Source organism: Seriola lalandi, unplaced genomic scaffold, assembly GCF_002814215.2.
Source record: "Seriola lalandi dorsalis isolate HSWRI2012SDOR001 ecotype SW California unplaced genomic scaffold, Sedor1 jcf7180002054942, whole genome shotgun sequence".
Taxonomy (NCBI): domain Eukaryota; kingdom Metazoa; phylum Chordata; class Actinopteri; order Carangiformes; family Carangidae; genus Seriola; species Seriola lalandi.
In genome coordinates, this window is record NW_019525493.1 from 242,969 (window position 1) to 264,510 (window position 21,542).

Here is a 21,542-nt window from a genome sequence, read left to right on the forward strand (position 1 = left end):
GTGACATCATGCGCCTCCGCCGCTGACAGACAGCCAGGCAGCAACCGTTGCCCCTCAGTGGACAGAAATGACAGCTGGAGCACCGCAGCCATTAGCCAAACACTAGCCTACCGGAGTTTTAGGACGGTCTGTGCACAGCTGATGCTGCGTAATTACCACTAATCCTTCTGTGGTTTACAGCTGTGTGCTGCATCTCGCCTATCCTACGCTGAATCCTAAAAAACAGGCAGCCTGCGTATTTATTCTGCAAATTCACGATGGTGTCGCTGCCGGACTACAGTGAAAAATGGCCCATAACATCCACCGTACCTATACAGTAAGTAAGTGCTGGAGTCGATAAATAAAACCATTGCAACCTGCTTGCTATGTTAAACAAAACGGTCACTCAAATAGACATGATTTTGAGGTGATGGTGCTCTGTATCGCTGCGAGACGCCATTATTTATATGAAGACAGTTACTCCATAATGTGTCATTTATTTTACAGTAATATGCAGTAGGCTACATATGCACAGGCGAAAATGGGATGCATCAGGGCTTATTTGCAGAAAATAAGACGCAGGATAAAGCTGGACCGGCTCAGAGAGCTGGGCCGACAGTATCCAGTCTTCTGCTTTCTGCTGCTGGTCCTGCTGCTATCCACTGTGCTTTTAAACAGGTAAGTACACAGTAGTTATATCACTTTATCTATGCTACTTCATATATTAAAACCCGACACTATTCTCCTATAGTGCTTTGATGTTTTGACTCAGGTAATCGCTGTATATGTCTTCTGTCTTCACAGATATATTCAGATTATAATGGTGTTTTGGTCCTTCCTGGCTGGAGTTGTCACTTTTTACTGCTCTTTGGGGCCCGAGTCTTTGCTGCCCAACATCTTACTCTCCATCAAACCAAAGACCAAGGTAAGTCAGGGATCAGGAATCACTGAATGGTATTCTCTGATACTATCAAAATTAAAATGGACTCTATGCCTTGATCAGAACAATTTGGAAACATTTTTTGGAGTGTCTTTTGGTGCTTTTACATAGCACATATAAGGATTATAATGAATTTTGAAGAAAAAAACAGCATTGACATGAGCATGTTTAGCCATATTAAGGTATTATGTGGATACTCAGTGTCTCTGAACTTTGTTGGAAAATTGCATAAATTAAACAAAGATTATTGGCTGACATATATTGATATTTAGTCTATATGACACAAATTGTCTATGATCAATGCTCTTTTGCAGCTGGAGTTTATCTTTGTGAACTTTCTTTTACAGTCGTACCAGCAGGAGCTGTTTCCACTGGGGCACAGCTGTGCTGTTTGTGGAAAAATCAAATGCAAAAGGCACAGGTGAGTTATATTGTTTCGGTGTTATAAGCTGAGAAAGTGACTGTATTGTGTTGTATTGTGACCTTATAATTTGTGTCATCTGTAGTTATGCTGAAAAGATAAACTCAAGCACTACATGACATGTACATTACCATGCAACTGAATATGCTAGGTTTACTTATGCTCGTAAAAGAAAGGGTAAAAATCAAATAAAGTGATTAATTTGGAGGCAAATTATAAGCTAAACTAGCAGAAGAGCCATTCAAGTGAAGTGAGGCATTTAGGCCATATAACGTTGCTTGAATCTTTTTTTGCGTTTGGTTTGTTAACACACATTCAGTGTGCTCAATAATACACTGTTGTTTATCATTAAGTTATGGAAAATGTTACACCTCCCTCTAGTGGTCATACAGGATTCTGATGCTTTTCTCCGTGTCCAATACTGTGATGTTATTGTTTTTTTTTGATAGACCGACCCTATTACTGGAAAACTATCAGCCATGGCTTGACTTGAAAGTTCCCTCAAAGGTTGATGCTTCCCTTTCAGAGGTAATATATGCATTAACATATTTCTCTTTTTTTTTTTTAATCAATATTAAATTAAATCACCAATTTATCTCTTAATCCAATCTTGTTCTTTTCTAAGATTCTGGAACTTGTTCTGGAAAATTTTGTGTATCCTTGGTATAGGTAAGCTAATTGTTTGTATTTTTTTCTGTCATAATATAAATTGAAGCAGTATAATGTGTTATGTAGAGATAGTGAAGTGACTGTTAAGTGTTTCTTTTTCAGAGACGTAACGGATGATGAGGCGTTTGTTGACGAGCTGAGAGTGACTTTGCGTTTCTTTGCAGCCGTGTTAGTCCGCCGAACTCAGAAGGTGACAAATTAGACCATGTGAAGTTAAGATCTTGGGATATTGATTGACTGAATTATTTTTAACAATTTTTTTCTCCCTCAGGTGGATGTGGCATCCCTCATCACACAAAAGCTTCTTAAAGTTTCCATGAAGCACATCGAAATAATAAGCAAAGCCAGGCAGAAAGGTATTGCTGACATGCATCACCCACTGACTCGTCTTCTTTGTGTTCACCATAAGAACTCTTTTTGCTCTCCTTTGTAGTAAAGAACACAGAGTATCTCCAACAAGCTGCCCTGGAGGAATACGGTCCTGACCTTCATGTAGCACTTCGCGGTCGCAGGGATGAGCTTCTCTACCTCAGGAAGCTGACTGAGATGCTTTTTCCCTACATCCTGCCACCCAAGGCTACAGACTGCAGGTAACTCACAGCTGTGCAGTGTGCAGTGCCCCAATATATTTGTCAAAGTGTGTCTCAAAACATCGCAGCATCAGCGTACTTTATTTTCCCCCAAAGAGAAAGTCTGGCAGTATTGACACTATACACATGTAGATAAGGTCCATTCTTTACTCTTTCACTTTCTTGTTTCCTGCTGCCTTATCTCTTCACTCCTCTCAGATCTCTTACTCTCCTAATAAGAGAAGTCTTGGCTGGTTCTGTCTTCCTTCCTTCAATGGACTACTTGGCTGATCCTGTGAGTGTAGACACACTAAGGGCTCAGTTTGATTTGTGTTTAGAAAGCATGTCAATTAATGTTATTTATCATGAGCATGCAAATGGTAGACATTTGCCCTTTTCAGGACCAAAAGTACCAACAGTGTTCTGCATGATTTTTTTTTATTTATTTATTTTTTTATTTCAGGACACAGTGAATCATTTACTTTTGATATTCATCGACAAATCCCCTGTAAGTATATGTTAAACTTTGAACTCGTGTGTACATACAGTTCCATCTACATCTGTGTCTTTAAACATATGGCTCCAGAGGGTATATCATTTATGGGTGAATAAGATCAACATGTTGTCTATCTACTTCTTTCACTCAAGCCTGAGGAAGCCACTGAGCCCACTTCAACATTGGTTCCTTTCCTGCAAAAGTACTCTGATACTCGCAACAAAAAGCCCTCAGTAAGTGTCGCATTAAAGTGATTCCTCAGCTGTTTGAACTGCATACAACCTCTGAAAACATCTAAATACCACTTCATGAAGAAGCCACTGGATACTGTATGTGATAGTATATAGTACATACTGTAATCACAACCCCATAGCCCCATATATCAGGTCTCACCGAGACACACATCACAAGAAGTCGGAGGAACACAACTGTGATCTCTCCTCTGTCCTCACCGCTGCTCTCTCTCTGTCTCACCAGGTGCTAAAGCTTGAGTTGAAGGAAATCAGAGAACAGCAAGACCTTCTCTTTCGTTTCATGAACTTCTTGAAGCAAGAGGGGGCTGTCCATGTGCTCCAGTTCTGCCTTGCAGTTGGTAAGTGTTTCCCAGTCCTTTCAGATATTTTCAAAAGAGGCCACTTCTTTTATATGCATGGAGTAACTTAGTTATCTCTCTGGTAAGTTTTAATTTGTACTAATTAAAGTAATTTGATTGCTTACCATGTGTCCTACCAACACTGGGACCAACATCACCTGAAATTTATGTATTAAATTATAAATTTTGAATTCTAAATGCTCATAAAACAAGTTATATGATTTAGGTAAAGTAGCACCTGTACTTGTACTTCTTTTTTTTAATTACTACTTACTTAATTATTTAAGTTTGTAGTGGCAGTAATTTCAATATTTTCTTTTAAAATGGAGAAATTTAATGGATGCAATCCCTAGTCTCAGCCCCTAGGTCAGTCTAAAATTTTCAGGAACACTTACTTAAGACATAGGTTCTCATTGTTACACAGTGAGTTTGATATGTGTGACTCTCTTAACTTCTCAGAGGAATTCAACGATAGGATACTGTGCCCAGAGCTGTCGGACTCAGAGAAGATGATGCTTCACGAGGAGGTGAAGAAGATCTATGAGACTTACTGTTTGGACGAGAGCGTTGACAAGATCCTCTTCGACCCCTTTATCGTCGAAGAAATACGCAACAGTGTGTGACTAGGATATTCTCTTTATCAATCTGATTATTTAAGATTAAGCACACAGACGTACTCCACATACTTTGATTAACATGAAGATTAATTATTTATTTTTGTTGTTGTTTTATTGTACTTCCCAGTTGCAGAGGGCCCACATGCAGAGGTGGTGAAACTGCAGACCATGAGGTGTTTGTTTGAAGCCTATGAGCATGTACTGTCCCTCCTGGAGAATGTTTTCACACCCATGTTCTGTCACAGTGATGAGGTTAGCATCTTTAGCAAAACATAAATCACTCAACTCATTGTCACCCAGTTTGATAACATCTGTCTGAGGTTCAAACCAATTTATTGAGCACCTCTCTTACATCTCCATTGCATCTGTCTATGTTCTGATTTCTCAATACAGTCCTTTCAGAATATGGTTGTTTCAGTACAGACTGAATTTTAATATCATCCAGCATTTGAATTTTGTTCGTGTCAGACGTAACAAAGCTATATCTGTCAAATGCTGAAAGTAGAGCTGATTTGGAATTCATTGACTCGCTTGCGTTATCCTCTTCCGATCTCTCAGCCACCAACCGCTTTCGTCCGTGTCATCAATACCAGACGCGCAACTGGCCAATGAGCCGACACTGGCATTATGCCAAGCTGCCAAGCCGAATTTCACCCCTCAGAGGCTGTTTCATTGAATACAGCTGGGTGGAGCAGTGCTCAGCCATTGTCCACAGCAGGCCACTGCCCTGCATGAATAGTGTGCCTGGAAAATAATATGATATTATTTGACTTTTTTGTTGCCACTTTTGTTCCTGCTCCAAAATAAACCTTGCAGTCATGATTATTATTACGACATGAAGACGTCGCTGGATAGATAACGTGTTTCTCTAATGGCTCTCACATACAATAGTGTATCAGAATTTGCATATGCAGTGTTTGATTGACTTAAACTGTATTCTCTTTTCCTCTTTCCATGTCACTCTCCAGTATTTTCGCCAGCTTCTGCGAGGGGCCGAGTCCCCTGCCAGGAATTCCAAGATGAGCAGGTAGGTTTCACTTTCACCAACAATTTTTGTGTTTGTATGAAACAGAAGAAAAGCTTGTCTATAATGTTTACCAGTATATTGATGCACAGGTGACTTTTGATAATCTAGTTAGTCACAGAAAGCAATTAAAACACAGAATGGACAGGAAATCGATTACATACAACCTCAAGTTCCTATAGTTATTCTCAATTTTACTGATGATATCTACATATTTTTTAATGTTTGCAAGTCTGTATTGCAGTGGCCACTGCAGTGTGAAGGAAGAATATAGTATGTGGCAGCTGCAACACAATATGAATTCACATAAGTGTTGTCTCACTACAGTCAAAAATAAGCTGTAAATTAACAATAAATTTGCTTTGCAGTATAAAGAAACTTGAATTGGACATAAATTTAGTTGAGTTGAGCCCAAGGATCAAATGTCATGTTTCTATCGCGGGGTGAGGTGTGTATGTGGCCACGGGGCCCTGCCACTAACTCCTTGTGCATATTGTTCCAGAAATAGCCTCAGTTTGGATGACATTCGGTGAGTATAAGGCATCAGTGTGCTGATCAGAACAGTGGCTGGCTGAGCAGTGCTGCTGCACGCAAGATACAACAGACACTTCATTCTTGCCTGACTTGTCTACAAAGGAAGATGTGCTGCCTTTTTAACAAATTCACTGTTCCCTGGGCCCACTGAAATCAGAGCTATATAATTTTTATCGCTAATCTAATTTCACCCCTAAATGCGTGTGTTATTTGAAGCTTGTGCTGTAAATGCAAATGAGAGAAGATTGAGAAAAGTGACCTTAATCAGCTAATCATGATAATTATAGCACGAGTCAGCATTAATCATATGTTAATCAGGCTAATCAAGAGTCATGCTGCCGAACACATGCGATATAAAATCTTACTTTTGGAAGGTGTAGGCTTTAGTTTTTGTGGTTTTCTTAGCAAACATGGGTTTGCTTGCTTCCAAAATTGCAGAATTAAACATCAGGGGAACTCAGGGACAGAAGTTGACTGGTTATATGTTTCTTTTTCTTTTTTTATGAAAGCAATCTTGTTATGAAGGCAGTTTTCAAAGCAGTATCAATCATGCCACTCAAAGGAAACAGAGGAAATAGTAGATAATGGCTTATCACTGGCACTCCATTTGTAAATATTGACTAAATAGAAGCCTCAACTCCCTCCATGTCTGCAATTCAGTAACCCGCCCCCTTCCACTCTGCACCTCCGTTCACCTATTACTCCATCAATGTATTGCCACCACCGTGCTGTGTCTGTGACTGTATGTCCACTCTTGATTCTGTAACCACCATACTGCCTGCCCTGGTATGATCCATGGTCATCTCCCTCCTCTTGCCTGAGGGGACATGACCCTGTTCTGCTTTTAGTTCCTGGGACTGGAGCCCCGAGTCCCCGTCCTCACTGTTCACCGCCTCTGGCAGCTCCTCACCTGCATCTTTTAACTCCCTCCATGCCCAGTCCACGTTCACAACCTTCCCATATGGCTCACTATCCCACCGCCACTCATCACCAAAGTAAGTCAGGGTCCATCCGTGTGTCAAAGGTCGCTCAGTGTGATGTCATGCTGTCCACTTCCCCCCACGTGACCCCAGTCTCAGCCAGACGCCTGCATGGTGGGACTGTTGCATGGGATCCTCTTTTTATTTGTCATGTGTCCCTCCAACTCTGTTATGTTGTTTAGGCAAAAGACTCCCTGTTGTTTTTGACAATGCAGTGACTTTTCAATGTTCAGCTCCTTATGTATTCAGTATGTCACCATGGTGGTTTTTATTTCACTCCGTCTAACACGCACTCCCACAGAGCACCTGTGATGTTGTGTGCCTTTTCTGGTTGACTGGTAACTGACCATTTTCATTCAAATTTGTGATTCCCTTCAAACTAGACATCTGTTCATGAAATCAATGCTCACTGCTGTGTGCTGTGTTTGCTTTTGGCCCGGCAGCGCTTAACCATCAACCCAGACATTTTGTTGTGAGATGGCTGTGAAGTGACATACTGGCTTTGGGTTTGGCTACCTTAGCTTTTTCCTCTCGTATACAATCATCCTGATGCAGTATGCTGCGCCTTCCTCCCTCTTCTCTCTTCTACGGTTCCTTCCGTGTCACCTCTCTCAAGCTGCATGTGCTTTGCTGAAGCCATGCACATCTCCTACATCGTGCATTGATTAATAACCTCTTCGTCTGGTCTGCAGGAACACGTCAAAGAGGGGCGAGTCCTTTGGGATCAGCCGCATTGGCAGTAAGATCAAAGGAGTGTTCAAGAGCACAACCATGGAGGGAGCCATGCTGCCATCCTACGGGCTGGTAGAGGGAGAGGATGATATGGTAAGGCTGATGTAAAAATTAACCTCACACTCATTTTTAGGTGATCTTATAATCCTCATGGGATGGACTAGGATTTAAACACATTAGTCATTGTCAGATATGTGGAAGGTTCTCAGATTCATCCTGCATGTAAATTTTAAAGCAACATTTTAAAATCACTAAAAGTAATAAAAAATAAAATCAACCCATAATCATTTTTTAAATCAGTCAAGCTTCGCCAAAAAGGAAAATTCAAACTAAAGCACTCTTTTACACTGTTTCAACTGTTACCACCTGGGGGCGTTGGTGAGAAAAGAAAGGAAAGCCACAGAGTTGACCAAGTCTGTCTCATGTGTGTAACCTCCACTGAGTTTTCCATTTTGATAACATCACAGGTTTTAGCCTTGGCTTCAAAAGACATTCACATTCCTGAGAACCATTGTGCTGAAAACATAGTTGTACTTTAATTTTTGTCCCTTTCTAATATGTCCCTTTCCCTTTTTTTTTCGAGTTTGCATGCTCAACTGACAGAAGGTTGTGAGGGGTTTAAGGACCAAGTATTTCATCATTAAAGCACATAAGAAACTCACATGTAAATGACTAAACATCAGCTTTGTTTGTTATTATAGTTTAAGCTGAGTGACTTTCCTGTAACAGATGTGACAAACTCTTTGGGATTATTTTACAAATATTGTGCAAAGGAATGTGAACCAAATATTTAGCTATAATGACTGATCTTCCATAAATGGTGCAGCAAAACAGTACTTAGTGTAAGGGGGATATCCTGTGTTTATGTTTCAGTTTCCCCTATTTGTGGCTGAGTCTCAATCCACCTTTTTTTTTTTAAAGACTTTCCCTCATATTGAAATTCCCTGTCCTTCATAGTAAATTTGAAAGGTGAACACTGTATGTTAAACAAGTTACAAAGAGAAGACACATACAGGTAAGACAGATGAACACACTCAAAATGAACAGATTTTGAACAAATAGAGCAAAAAAAAAAGGTTAAGTTTAAGAATTAAAAGACAGCTCTCTTGTGACTCTACACGTTTCCAATGAATACATTTGTGGTAATTTTCTTTGTACTGTGTTTATCTGCAGTGTTTTGCACCTTAACAGTAGCAGTTTTGACCATGACCTGTTTATTCAGAGGAAGCTTACTCTGCTTGACCTTAACGTCTCTCACTTCCTTCCACTCAAGGTGGAGGAGGCCATGATGGTGCTGGAGGATGATTCCCCCATGGAAGTAGCCTCTACCCCCAGCACGCCTCGAAACCTCTCAGCCTGGAACATCACTATCCCTTACATTGATTTCTATGACGACGATGTGAAGAGGGAGAGGATTCCTGTGTTCTGTATTGATGTGGAGCGCAACGACAGGAAGGCAGGTGAGGCTGCAAAGAACCAGTCCCTCTGTTTCACTTAATGTCATCTGAGAGAGGTCATTCTGCTTTGCTGCAGGAAGTATCAGATTGAACTGTGGCATCTTTTTCAATAGGCTTTAGTTTTGTAGATAGTTTGTGTTATAGTTTAATAAAAAAAAACAAAACACAATAATGTGTGATATCACTGTGAATTGTTATTCTCAAGAATGTTTAAATCCCCTTTAAACTAAAATCAGGTATTTCTTTGCAACATGAAATAATCGTAGTAAATACAGTCAGAGTTGTTAACAAGGTAGTTAACAAAAAATATCTTTATTAAATATTTAATCCTCATAAACTCAGCCAACCGACTTCATAACTTTTATGATTGGTGCACAGAAATATGTGATATCAGTTTTTCCAACAGACCCTTCCCATTTAAAACCAGTGGGAAAACATAAACACAAATACAGGACACTCTCATATGAAATGACCGAAATTGTTCTAACTTTGTCGGATAACTGTGTGTTCATTTAGCAGCTCAATATCTATAATATGACGATGAGCGAGAAAATGGATTTTCAGGTCCTTTAAAACTTAGACTTGTCAATTTTAATGTGAGAAAAAAAATGTAGGGACATTTGACAGCATTTTACTGCCAATAAATAATATTTGCCCCAGTGACGTTATGGTACTAAATATTGCCACTTATTGACCACACAAATGGACAAAAATCAATATAAGAGTAAAATCTAAAGTGCCTCCCAAAAAGCAGGAAATTACTACTACAGCTAAATCTGTGACAAAAATTAATGTTTGATAATTTTCCTATCCACTCCTTTATGTGGTCGAATGCTGTGAATCTTCACAGACTAATAAGTTGGTTGATAGGAGCAATACAGACATCCCATAACATCAGTTTGGGGACTGAAATTCAGTTAGAGCTGTCAACATGCATAGTTTCTTCGTGTGGCAGTGATTCTAACTGATATATTGTTTATTATTTAATATATCAATTTACATTACAGTAAACTCTCTCTTTTGTGTTTACCTGCAGTGGGACACGAGACCGAGCACTGGTCTGTATACAGAAGATATCTGGAGTTCTATGTGCTTGAATCAAAGCTCACTGAGTTTCATGGTAGGTTTTTTTTCATATTGTTGCTCCAGTTTATTTTTTCATTCATTGCCTCAAGGAGTAATTTTACTGTTAACTTGGTCTCATGGATTCCAGAGAATCTACAGAGCATTGGTTTCTCATGAACATCGTTTTTAGGAATCAAACAGCCCTGTTGCAGAATGATTTTCATGTAGAGGCTCTTACTGGAAACCACACAACTGTCATTTCCCGGTCAACATAAAAGAAAGCCTTTTCTGTTCATATTTTTCAGTGCTCCTCTTTGTGAAATCTTTCACCCTCTATAGGCTCATTTCCAGACGCACAGTTGCCTTCGAAGAGAATTATTGGCCCCAAGAATTATGAGTTCCTCACATCGAAACGGGAAGACTTCCAGGAGTACCTCCAGGTAGATGTCTGAGAAGACACCTGCATCTTTTCTTCTAAATTTGTTAAGACAGGTATACTTGATATATATTGATCCGTCTGGATCTGAGCCAGATGTTCTCCAGAAAAGCCTTCATAAACTATTATTATGTGGTGTTCCTCTGATAAGAAAGTTCAGTTCAAATATCAAACACGTCTCACGTCTTCTGTATATATAAGTAGAACAGGATGGTAATAAACCAGCAGTTACTGTGCTCTTAAATCCATGAAGAAGAAACACTAACCCAAGTATTTTGATTTTGATTTTATACATTATTTGGTGTCTAAAATAACACAGTAACAGTGAAGGTTAAGTGCAAATTCAATTCTCAGATTTTTCATGATTCCTCTTTAGAAGCTTGTGCTCACACATACGCACAAACACACATACACACACGCATGTACAAGCCCACAAATACACACAGTGCTCCAGACACAAATCGTTCCACTTAGTATATCTGGCTGTGCAGGCAGCACTCCACCAGTGACCAGACATTGAGATTAAATTCAAAGGATCTTAGTTTTTGTCAGGTCTGTCAGGATTTGCGAGGTAAGTTGGACCCAAATGCAGTCAACTCTTGGGAGACGGTGAACGCAGGTTTATTTAGCAAAAAATCCACACGTGAACGTGACATGAACAGACATGAACAAACCCTGAACTAAAAAGGGACGAACCGACACAGACAAAGGGGAGCACAAGGACTATATAGACAAGGGAGGCAAGGATGATTGAACACAGGTGAAACACATTAGGGCGGGGCAGACAATCACTACACAGAAACAGGACCATGACAAGAAGCAACACACAGACACTCAAGGAAACCAATACAAAATAAAACAGGAAGTGCAAAAACTCCAAAACAAAACTAACAAAAAGTGTCTGCCATAGCAAACCATGACAGTTTTTGAGCGTTTGTTCTAGCGTCATGACAGGATCTCTCCAGGTCCATTGTCAGAAAACAACCTTTTAGATGTGATCGGTTTGAAACTCTCCTCAAAAAACTGTTCTAGACTGATAAGAAATTATCTCTCTGTGTCTGTTTCACTTGGTCATCACGAGGACAGCTGCAACTTTTCAAAACACAGAGAACATGACAATGTGACAGAGCTCTGACTCTGAAGTTGCGATGAGGGGGTTGTGATCCACTTTGAAGACTCTGTTTTAGCAGTGGATTCAAGGATACTCTAACAAGATTTGAGACCTGGCTGTCAAATGTTTAAAAAGAAAAATGATCAAATTTACATCTTCACAACTGAAGACTGCTTGTCATCTGAAATTTATTTCACAACGTCAAGTTTTCAGAGCATCTTTTAACACACCACCAAGGGAGGAATTTTAAATGGTCCCTCCTTAGAAGAGCATTGCCACAAAATCCTAACATAACTGACGACACCAAAAGCTGTCAAATATTGTCACTGTGATGGATTACCTATCTCAAAATAAGTCTGTACAAGTAGATTTTTATGAAATGCTGAAATTAACAGACAGAAAAGGCTCATTTGAAGGCTGGAAATTAATTTTAGAAACCTTTGATATTCTGTGAAAAATGGTCAGCAATGATGTAAACTCTCTTCATATATAACATATAAAACTACAGGCATAAGTGCTTAAAAATCTGTTTAGTTACAAAATGCAAAATGAGTAAAACATCTGTGATTGAATGTGTTTACATAGCAACCTGAGTAAAATACTGTTTTTTTCAGCTTTGGCTGAGCTTTGCATTTAATGTCAAACACATTTTAAAGCCATCCATCTCTTTGTTCCAAGTTCCTCTGAATGATGTTCCACTATAGAAGAACAAAACTTACAACATTGTGTATTTACATGGGTTTTCTTCACAGAAACTTCTCCAGCATCCAGAGCTGAGCAACAGTCAGCTCCTTGCCGACTTCCTGTCTCCACATAGTATGGAGTCCCAGTTCCTGGACAAGATGTTGCCTGACGTGAACCTGGGTACAGTATGAGGCAGATTCTGGCTGAATGGGACCCAGAGAATATGACAAAGACCTAAGAGATGGATTATGTTTGCACAGTAGGGCATGTCAAACACACTGTGAAAATGTTTGATCAGCCTGACCTTGGGTTGGTGTGAAAAGATATTTGTGTCTCAGACAGAGGCAAAATGTGACAGAATGATACCTCACTGAGATAAACTGTTTATGTTTCACAGGGAAAATCATTAAGTCAGTTCCCAGCAAACTGATAAAAGAGGTAAGAAATGCATCCCTAGTGGTGTGTGTGTGATTATGTGTGTGTGTGTATGTGTTTGTGTGTGTGGCATAACACTAGAGAAGAATGTTCTCCCTATTTCTCTATCTCATCTTTCTTCAATAGAAATGTTTCCCATCACATCATTGCAAATTGAGGCGGTCTCCTTTGTTGTTCTCTGACCCTTCACAGTCTTTTTAACATTTCTACAAGACAAATAGATCTGTAAGAGAAATAATATTCCCATTTTAACTTATACATATTCTCTACTGTGCTTTTTTTGTCAGAAAGGGCAGCATCTAGAGCCTTTCATCCAGTCTTTCTTCAACTCCTGTGAATCTCCCAAACCCAAACCCAGCCGCCCTGAGCTCACTATCCTCAGCCCTACCTCAGAAAATGATAAAAAGGTTGGGAATCCAAGTTTCAGTACTTCAAATGTTTCTCTCTCCCTGAAAGCCTAGGCCTCGGGAATGAAATCCTTTGAGCATGGCTGCAGTGCTTCCTGCCTAATGCTCAAATTTAGTTTTGTAAACGTTTACGCTGACGGTTTGCCAGCAACCACTTTCTGGTTGAAAACACGCGATCCAATCAAGCTTCGCAGTTGAATGTTTTCTAAGCAAAGTCATGGTTTGCATCTTGCCAGACATTATTGTAGGAACTGTTTTCACTGGTATTTTGTTGTAATGATGATGGCAGTGTTTAACTGTTTTGAACTGTTTTGGTGTTTGGTCCAGCTGTTTTAAAATAAAGTGCATGATAAAAGTGTAACTGGACCATAAATAAGTGAAAAGAGACAATTCAATTAGTTTCAATTTTAGTTTTTCAGTTATCTGGTCTAACATGCAATGACATCCATCGTCCCTTTTTTGACCAAAGAAATGCTATTAGCTGAGTTGGTGAGGTCATGATGTCTTGACCAGTTTAGACACAATCCGGCACATTTGGCACATGGGAGGAGTTTGCCTTCAAGGTTTTCCACCAGAAAGCCTATGCACATATTTTAACCTAAACCATGATCTTTTTCTAAACTTAACCAAATAGTTTTGTGACCTAAACTTAACTTAACTGCGACTGAAAACAAGTCTTTCTGCCAGCAAGGGTTTCTGGCAGAAAACCCTGAAGGCAAGGGTGGAACAAATGTGTCATTGTCCCAAAATTCAGATATGAATGCAATTAATACCTCGTCAAACAATTTTGAGCATCTTTTATTCTATTATTTACAGTCTTTACAGATTGAAGCTGCACTCTTCAGTAGATCTCTGTCAGTCACTCAGAACATAAAAGTTTCTTAAAACAGAAGAGCAGAGTCTTTTGGTCTTAAATTGACTTCAATAATAAAAACTGATGTAAATTCCTCTCTCCTAGCTTTTCAACGACCTCTTCAAAAACAATGCCAACCGATCAGAAATGGCGGAGAAGAGACACAATCAGAACTACTTCATGGAAATGATCACTGTTGAAGGGGTTTATGACTACTTAATGTATGTGGGTAAGTGAAGTTTGTTTATGGCGATCTGTCCATCACACCCTGTTCATCACATACTCATACATATTATTATTATAGACATGTAGTGGAAGTTTTTTAAAGTTAGAGAAAAAAAATTGTCTGTTTTTATGTATGAACTCGTCTTTTAGCTTTAAAAAAATATTACAAAGTATCTTAGGATGCAGTTTTTTAATCAAGAATTACAAAAAGCTCAGTTAGCAAGTTAAAAAGAAGAAGTCCTTTAGGTGTTTTTTTTTTGCAAACTCCAAGCGGGCTTTCAGTCTGGTCACTCTGCCCAGATTGGTGGAGTGCTGCAGTGATGGTTGTCCTTCTGGAACTAACATGAGCTGATTTTTTTCCTTTAGCATAATGCTGCAACATAACAAAATGTAGAAGGGGTTTGAATACTCTTTTGAATACAGTACTGTATACGTATGCCATGTTTTCCCACTTTTATTTTTTTATAGAGTTATGTACTGGAGTCAGATTCCAAACTAAAAAGACTAAAAATGTGCCTTGTGTTCCTGTATCCTAATATATGTCTGACCTGTACCAAGCATTTTAAAACCTAATAAAAAATTTGAATAAAAAAAAAAAATATATATATATTAGCTGGCACGATATTTAGTTTTTTACCAAATCATTTTCATTAGCATTCCTACATGAAAAATAAAAGCTTTTGTGTCAAATGTAATATATCATATAGACTTATTAATCATTCATCAGTGGAAAGAACAAATTAATATAATCCAACAGCAGATGAGAGTTGCAGTGGCATTGTAAATATGAAAAAAAGTTATTTGAATAGTTTTGAGACCTGTTATCTATAGTAATATTGATGATAGTTTATTTATATTGCACTTTCCTGAAACAAAGTTCTGATGTGTTTTACAATAACTCAAGACATAAAAAAAAAGCAAATAAAACAGAATGTTTCTCTTTCTCTCCGTCTTCATGGTTGTCAGGCCGAGTCATCTTCCACATCCCTGACTGGCTGCACCACCTGCTAATGGGTGGCAGGATCCTGTTCAAGAACACCCTGGAGGCCTACACAGACTACTATCTACAGTACAAACTGAACCAGGTGGTCCAGGAGCATCGGCTAGTCTCACTCATCACTCTGCTTAGAGGTACACAGCTGTTAAATCACAGATATTCACATGAATGTAGAGAGAGACATGTTATCACAATACTGCTATGTGTTGCTATTATGTGTCTGAAAAAATAGCTTAAAGCTGCTTAAAGCTAACATTATGGGAGAGTTAGATGACAACATCGATACCAATTCTGGAGCCATGAGGAAGTTAGCCTAGCTTAGCATGAAGACTAGTTAAGGCCCATAACACCCTCTAAAACCGCAAATTGAGTTTTCACATTTCTATTTATGTATAAATTAAGAAAGAAGTTACATGTTAATCGATCTTATGCTAAGCTAATCGCCTCCTGCCTCCAGCTCTGTACTGAACACACAAACATGAGAGTAATATCAATCTTGGAATCTTGCTGGACTATATCTTAAACAGACTCATTTAATGAGGTGTGAATATTCTTTGCTTTTCTAGACACAGTTTTCTGTGAGAGTAGTCCACCCCGCTCGACTCAAGACAAACAGAGGAGGGCAAAGAAGACTTTCGAAGAGATGATGAGCTACATTCCAGGTATTCATTCAGTTTTGAACGTTCTTACAGGACAAACATACAGATGTGAAAACAAGCAGACAATTTTATGTGTTTGCTGGAAAACTCATAAGCCATTTATTTATCTTTAGACTTTCTAGGTAAATGTATCGGCGAAGAGGCCAAGTATGAGGGAGTACGTCTCCTCTTCGATGGCTTGCAACAGCCAGTTCTCAACAAACAGGTACAAAGACATCCAACACTGCTGGGAAACACATCTTGTCAAGACTTTCATATTGTTTTAAATTTTGTTTGGGGTTATTTTTGTATTATTCAAAGACCACTGGCCTCAATGCTTTTCATGTTCTGCCTGTCTTTTGTCTTCCTCAGCTGACATATGTGCTCCTTGACATCGCCATTCAAGAACTTTTTCCTGAGCTAAACAAGGTAACTCACAACTTGCCTTGGTTTCTAAAGAAATATAGTCTGAATATATCCATCCATTATCTGTATCGGCTAGGGGGAAGTCTGAATATATTTGGACAAAAAATATTATTTATTAATCTGTATCAAAATCTGCAATCATATCTTGGCATAAAGTAACGAGTGAAACCTATGACTGTATAATGATGTCTGACAAATGAAAGATCACCAGAAGTAAATGCGGAGAAACTGTATCATAGTGCTATGACCACCTCACAGGCCACAATAAAAAGGAGAGAGACACACTGCCAGCTTATAATATATGAATAATAAATGAATATTCGTTGAATTAAATAATATAAAACAGGCATAGCGTGTGGAAATCAGTATCAGTAGGTTTTTAAGTTCAGAACAAAACAAAAAGGACTATGCAAAGCACGAAGCTTGGCATGTGGCGTGGCTGTATTATTCTTTAGAATAAAACAATAATAAAAAAAGGATGTTAATAAGCATGCTGAATAATAACAATGCCAAATTCTTTTTGATTACACTTCAGTGATTGGCAGACTTGACTGATTATGTCCTTTAAAATGTGCCTGTAATTATCCTATAGAGGATTTCATGTCAGTGTTTTCAAAATGGAAAAATCCCCTGTTGTTAGTTATGTTTGTTTAAGTTATCAAAGCGTTTGGCTTCTCGGCTGTAGTGAAAAGACTGTGAGTTGTACAGTATGTTTGCCAGAACAGTTGTAGGGCGGTTTGTGTTTTTTATTTCCCCCAGGCAGATTCCTTCTGGTGTCTTACCATTAATAGAAAGGAAGAAATGATGCGATTGCCTCAAAGGCAAGTCAGTGAGATATTGCTATTATTTCTAGACATCAGGCTTGCAGCAGTTTGCATTTGCAGTAATGAAATCATGTTACGACTTGATTACAGTAATGCACAGTAAATGAGTAGAGTAGTGCAGTCAGTGGAGGGTTCTCATTCAGTTCAAGATGTATGTACACATTATATATAGATTTTATTAACAAGCTACATTTTTTTCAGATCAATATAATCGTGTAATTAATTGTGGCATAATATTTACATGCATTGTTGTAAATCTTCAAATCAAATATGAATAATTACACAGTTATGGCATTACATACAGTATTATCTCTAACTATAAGTGCAGAATTATTCTTAATATATAAAGGAACACTTGTTTTACAACAAAGAACATCTATTTTTGTGCTTACTCTCTGTTTTTGTTTCCTCAGCAGGTACAGAAGGAGACGTCTGTGATGGCTCCATGGATGTAAAATGAGCAGCTCAACGGACATGATCAGACATGTTTGTCACGCATTAAGTCACACTACTGCAAAAGGTTTTTGTTGCTCAGCTTACCTAAAACTAACATGTAGATCACATGTACAGTATCTGGAAACACGAGGCTTCCCCTGCTGTATATGCCATTTACTTTGTAAAAATAAAATTATGTAAATAAATGATAGATCAGTATGTGTGTGTGTAATTATTCCTATATATAAAAGCAAACGGTGTAAAAGTGTACATCTGTTTGACATCTGCAGGTGGTTGTAGCAGTAATTAGTAAAACTTAACTTGCTCTATGACAACTATAATCTAGAAGCTAAAGATGGTAAAGACGATGCCTCATCCAAACTTAGCAGGAGAAAGTCTGAATGAAGCTCTCTGTCTCATTGCTTCTCTAAAAATTGTACATCCTGATAGGCTGGCTGGTGCTCGTTTCTGTAAACAAATCTGACGTTGTTTCTTAATTATGGCGTCATTATTATGTCCCACCACCATTCGACCTGGTAAGCAGGATATTATGTTGTCATTCTTGTGAACACGATAACTCAAGAACACATAGTAGAAACTTAACTGGTAGTGCATGTGCAGTAAATGATCTGATTAGATATTGGTGTGCTTTGTTGCATAAATTTGCATATTAATGAGGTAAAACTAAAACGAACTTCTTTTAGCATTAGGAAGAAAATAATAACAAAAAAAAGAAAAAAAATCAACATTAATTCAAATCAAAAGAAATTCGATAATACTCGGACATTCGCATGCAGGCTGCAACACAGGTGTTCCTGATTCTAGATAATGAGACAAGGTAACAACACACAGCCTAACATTGTGGAAGGTGCTCCTCCAAACAAGCAGCTGTTTGATGTGTAACTATGTCACCTAGAAGCTTTATGAAGAAGGAAATATTTTTCATTGAAAACTGAAAAGTGAGAAAATTACATCATGAGTCGCAATGGCCCATGGTATAAGAATTTTTTACAGCAAGTGCAATGATTACTAACTTATTTCATTATTTTTCAAATAAAATGTGTTTATTTCATGTGTTTTATGTCTTTGAAAATTAAATACAACAGGATAAGTGATAGCCGAGATTGACAATTAACAATTACTGGATGATTCCTACAACTGAAACATATTCCCGAGGGATGATTTTGTAAATTATTAACTGGAACCAATAAAACAAAACAAAAACATTCTGACATAACACAATTAAAAGTGATTATTAGTTCTAAAATATGGCTATTTGAAACTTGGCTAAATAAATAAAGAAATAATCATTAACTGCAGGTCTATTGGTTTAGAAAGGTATTGTATGTCACAATGTCAAAATTCATGACTTATTTTGATGAATTTATGACATTTATTTATCACTACCCCCAAAAAGGACCATTTTAACTTTACAATAACAATCTTCCAAGAAGACTTTATAAATATGGCTTTGAGGTAAACATAGGCAGTAATATTTTTGCTGTAGCATTACAATTGTGTCTATAACTTCACATATACACTGAAATAGCCATAGTAATATAATTCTTTAAAAATATTAGATCACAGTTCTCTGTTCCTTCTCTGAATAAGTTGTGACCAATCCTGAGAGAGAGTTATAGCAGCCAGACAGTTTTCCCTTTGTTCATTATCTCACTAAGAAGATGGACAGTGCCTTGCAGTCCTTTCACTCTTTGATATCCTTTTAGTGAAGCATTGTCTTGGATTTTAGACATAAAGCGCTCTTTGTTTCTTAAAATTTATGAGAAATGACATTCATACTTGTACAGATGTTACTAAAATTGTATTAAATGCACTTATAATATTTGTATCTTTGCTTTTTTTCCATATTTAACTTGTTCATCATGCTTGTGTGCAATATCTTAGTATACAGGACTGTCCCCAATCCTTTTAATCAGTTGTGTAAATCATTTATGGGATAAAGTATGTTCCTGTCTGGTTATTGAATCTACTCTGAGGCTTAACCTGTATTTGTGTTGTCTTTTAGTTACCCTTGACGGCAGTGAGATGGAAAGGCAGTTAAAGTCCCGGAAGGGTTTCCAAGTAGCAAAACTTGCCCTACAGTTTATCACAGTTTCCCAGAGTGTACAAAGCCAATCATAGAGTCAGACATAAAGCAAGCAACAACAATCCGAGGCAGTGGGTTGTAACGAAGGCTGAGTTCCTGAACGTGATTCGGCCCTCCACTGCAGGGTACACACGCTTCATGTCCGAGATGTATTCGGAGAAAACAGAAATATCCATATCACCTGCAAGGGATGGGAAAACAGTTAGATTAGTGTTTGGTTGGTCTTTTATGATAGTCACCCAATGAAATTCTCTCCATGCTGCCTATGTTTAAAACCGCCTGTTCTCAATGTTTACGGTGCTATAAGCTCTGTGAGGATTAGAGATATCTGATGAGTGTAATAACAGTAAACAGTATTTAAGGATCTCTTAAAATGAGTGGGCAGGGCTTGTTTTACTTTGCTATTATTTGCCTTGTGTGTCAGCATGTTGTTTTACTTCCTGTCTTTGTCTAGTTTTCCTGCTTTTTTGATCGTCTGCTGCACCCTGATGTGTTTCACCCACAGGTTTCACCTGTGATCTATTATTCCTGCCTCTCTTATGTATTTAGTCCCTTTCCCCCGGGTCTCCGTTTGATATCTGCATTTGAATTTTCGCTTTTTTTTTTCCTGTTTAGTTCTTCTTTGTTACCTCATGCTAATGTGCAAGTCATTGGTTATGTTTCTCTCATGTCCCTTGTGTGGAAAATCATTTTTTTGTTCCGGCCAGGTTCCTGTTCATATTTCCTGAGTTTTGCCCAGTTCACTGCTTGCCTCTAACTTTTGGACTTTCTTTGTAATTATTAAACCACTACCTGCTTTGTGTGTCTGCATTTGGTTCCAGAAAATCACTAAATTATAACAGGATGAGAATTATTAGTAAATTATTACCAAGGATAGCTGCTGTAGGAGGCTGTACTTGAGTTGAATGCCAATGTTAACATCCAGGGTGTATAAAAAAAGTCATAGTTTATTAAGTAATAAAAAATAATAGTATAGTAAAATATAAAAAAGTCATAAAAATGTAATAATATAGTAAAGCATGAAAAGGCATACAAGTGTCATAGTATAATAAGGCAAAAAAAAGGCACGAAAACGGCATAGTATAGTAAGGCATAAGAATAACATAGTGTAGTAAAGCATAAAAAGTGATAAAAATGTCATAGTACAAAATAGTATATAGTATGGCATAAAAAAGCATAAAAACATCCTAAGGCATTAAAAAAGTCAAAAAAATGTCATACTATAGTAAGGCATAAAAAGCATAAAATGTCATAGAATTGTAAGGCGTTAAAGCATAAAAATGTCATAGAATAGTAAGGCATAAAAAATATTAAAAACTTCATAGAATAGTAAGACATTAAAAAAGTCATACTATAGTAAGTCATAAAAAAGCGTAAAAACGTCATAGAATAATAAGGCATAAAAAGTCATTAAGAAGTCATAGTATATTAAGGCATAAAAAAGCATATAAACGTCATAAAATAGTAAGGCATAAAAAATCATAAAAAAGGCATAGAATAGTAAGGCATAAAAAGTCATAAAAAAGTCATAGTATAGTAAGGCATAAAAAAGCATAAAAATGTCATAGTATAGTAAGGCATAAAAGCATAAAAATGTCATAGAATAGTAAGGCATAAAAAATATTAAAAACTTCATAGAATAGTAAGACATTAAAAAAGTCATACTATAGTAAGTCATAAAAAATCATAAAAACGTCATAGAATAGTAAGGCATAAAAAGTCATAAAAAAGTCATAGTATAGTAAGGCATAAAAAAGCATAAAAATGTCATAGAATAGTAAGGCATAAAAGCCTAAAAATGTCATAGAATAGTAAGGCATAAAAAATATTAAAAACTTCATAGAATAGTAAGACATTAAAAAAGTCATACTATAGTAAGTCATAAAAAA

At 37.6% G+C, this 21,542-nt stretch overlaps 2 protein-coding genes across 6 annotated transcripts in view; one reads left to right on the top strand and one right to left on the bottom strand.

The window, feature by feature from the left end:
- LOC111644774 (sorting nexin-14) lies at window positions 1–17,757 on the top strand. Of its 5 annotated transcripts, none has more exons than XM_023393760.2 (31): window positions 1–320; window positions 487–657; window positions 784–904; window positions 1,267–1,340; window positions 1,790–1,868; window positions 1,966–2,009; window positions 2,112–2,199; window positions 2,281–2,365; window positions 2,443–2,599; window positions 2,798–2,873; window positions 3,042–3,086; window positions 3,227–3,307; window positions 3,552–3,666; window positions 4,126–4,281; window positions 4,411–4,535; window positions 5,252–5,310; window positions 5,810–5,836; window positions 6,690–6,836; window positions 7,514–7,646; window positions 8,827–9,013; window positions 10,047–10,130; window positions 10,415–10,515; window positions 12,375–12,486; window positions 12,704–12,744; window positions 13,029–13,148; window positions 14,107–14,230; window positions 15,193–15,357; window positions 15,790–15,885; window positions 15,996–16,087; window positions 16,234–16,290; window positions 17,525–17,757. In XM_023393760.2, exons 2-31 carry the CDS (start codon window positions 521–523, stop codon window positions 17,564–17,566), a joined length of 2,970 nt encoding a protein of 989 aa, XP_023249528.1. In that variant the 5' UTR covers window positions 1–320; window positions 487–520; the 3' UTR covers window positions 17,567–17,757. The 5 variants fall into 5 exon arrangements, with proteins under 5 accessions (XP_023249528.1, XP_023249527.1, XP_023249531.1 ...); XM_023393759.2 differs by having other exon boundaries at window positions 2–316; XM_023393763.2 differs by lacking the exon at window positions 6,690–6,836 and having other exon boundaries at window positions 2–316.
- LOC111644776 (snake venom 5'-nucleotidase-like) overlaps window positions 17,268–21,542 on the bottom strand; it is a 14,618-nt gene continuing 10,343 nt past the window's right edge. The window contains exon 9 of the mRNA XM_023393770.2: window positions 17,268–19,834. Coding sequence (XP_023249538.1) covers window positions 19,683–19,834 — 152 coding nt within the window. The 3' untranslated portion in view covers window positions 17,268–19,682. The remainder of the gene's footprint in view (window positions 19,835–21,542) is intronic.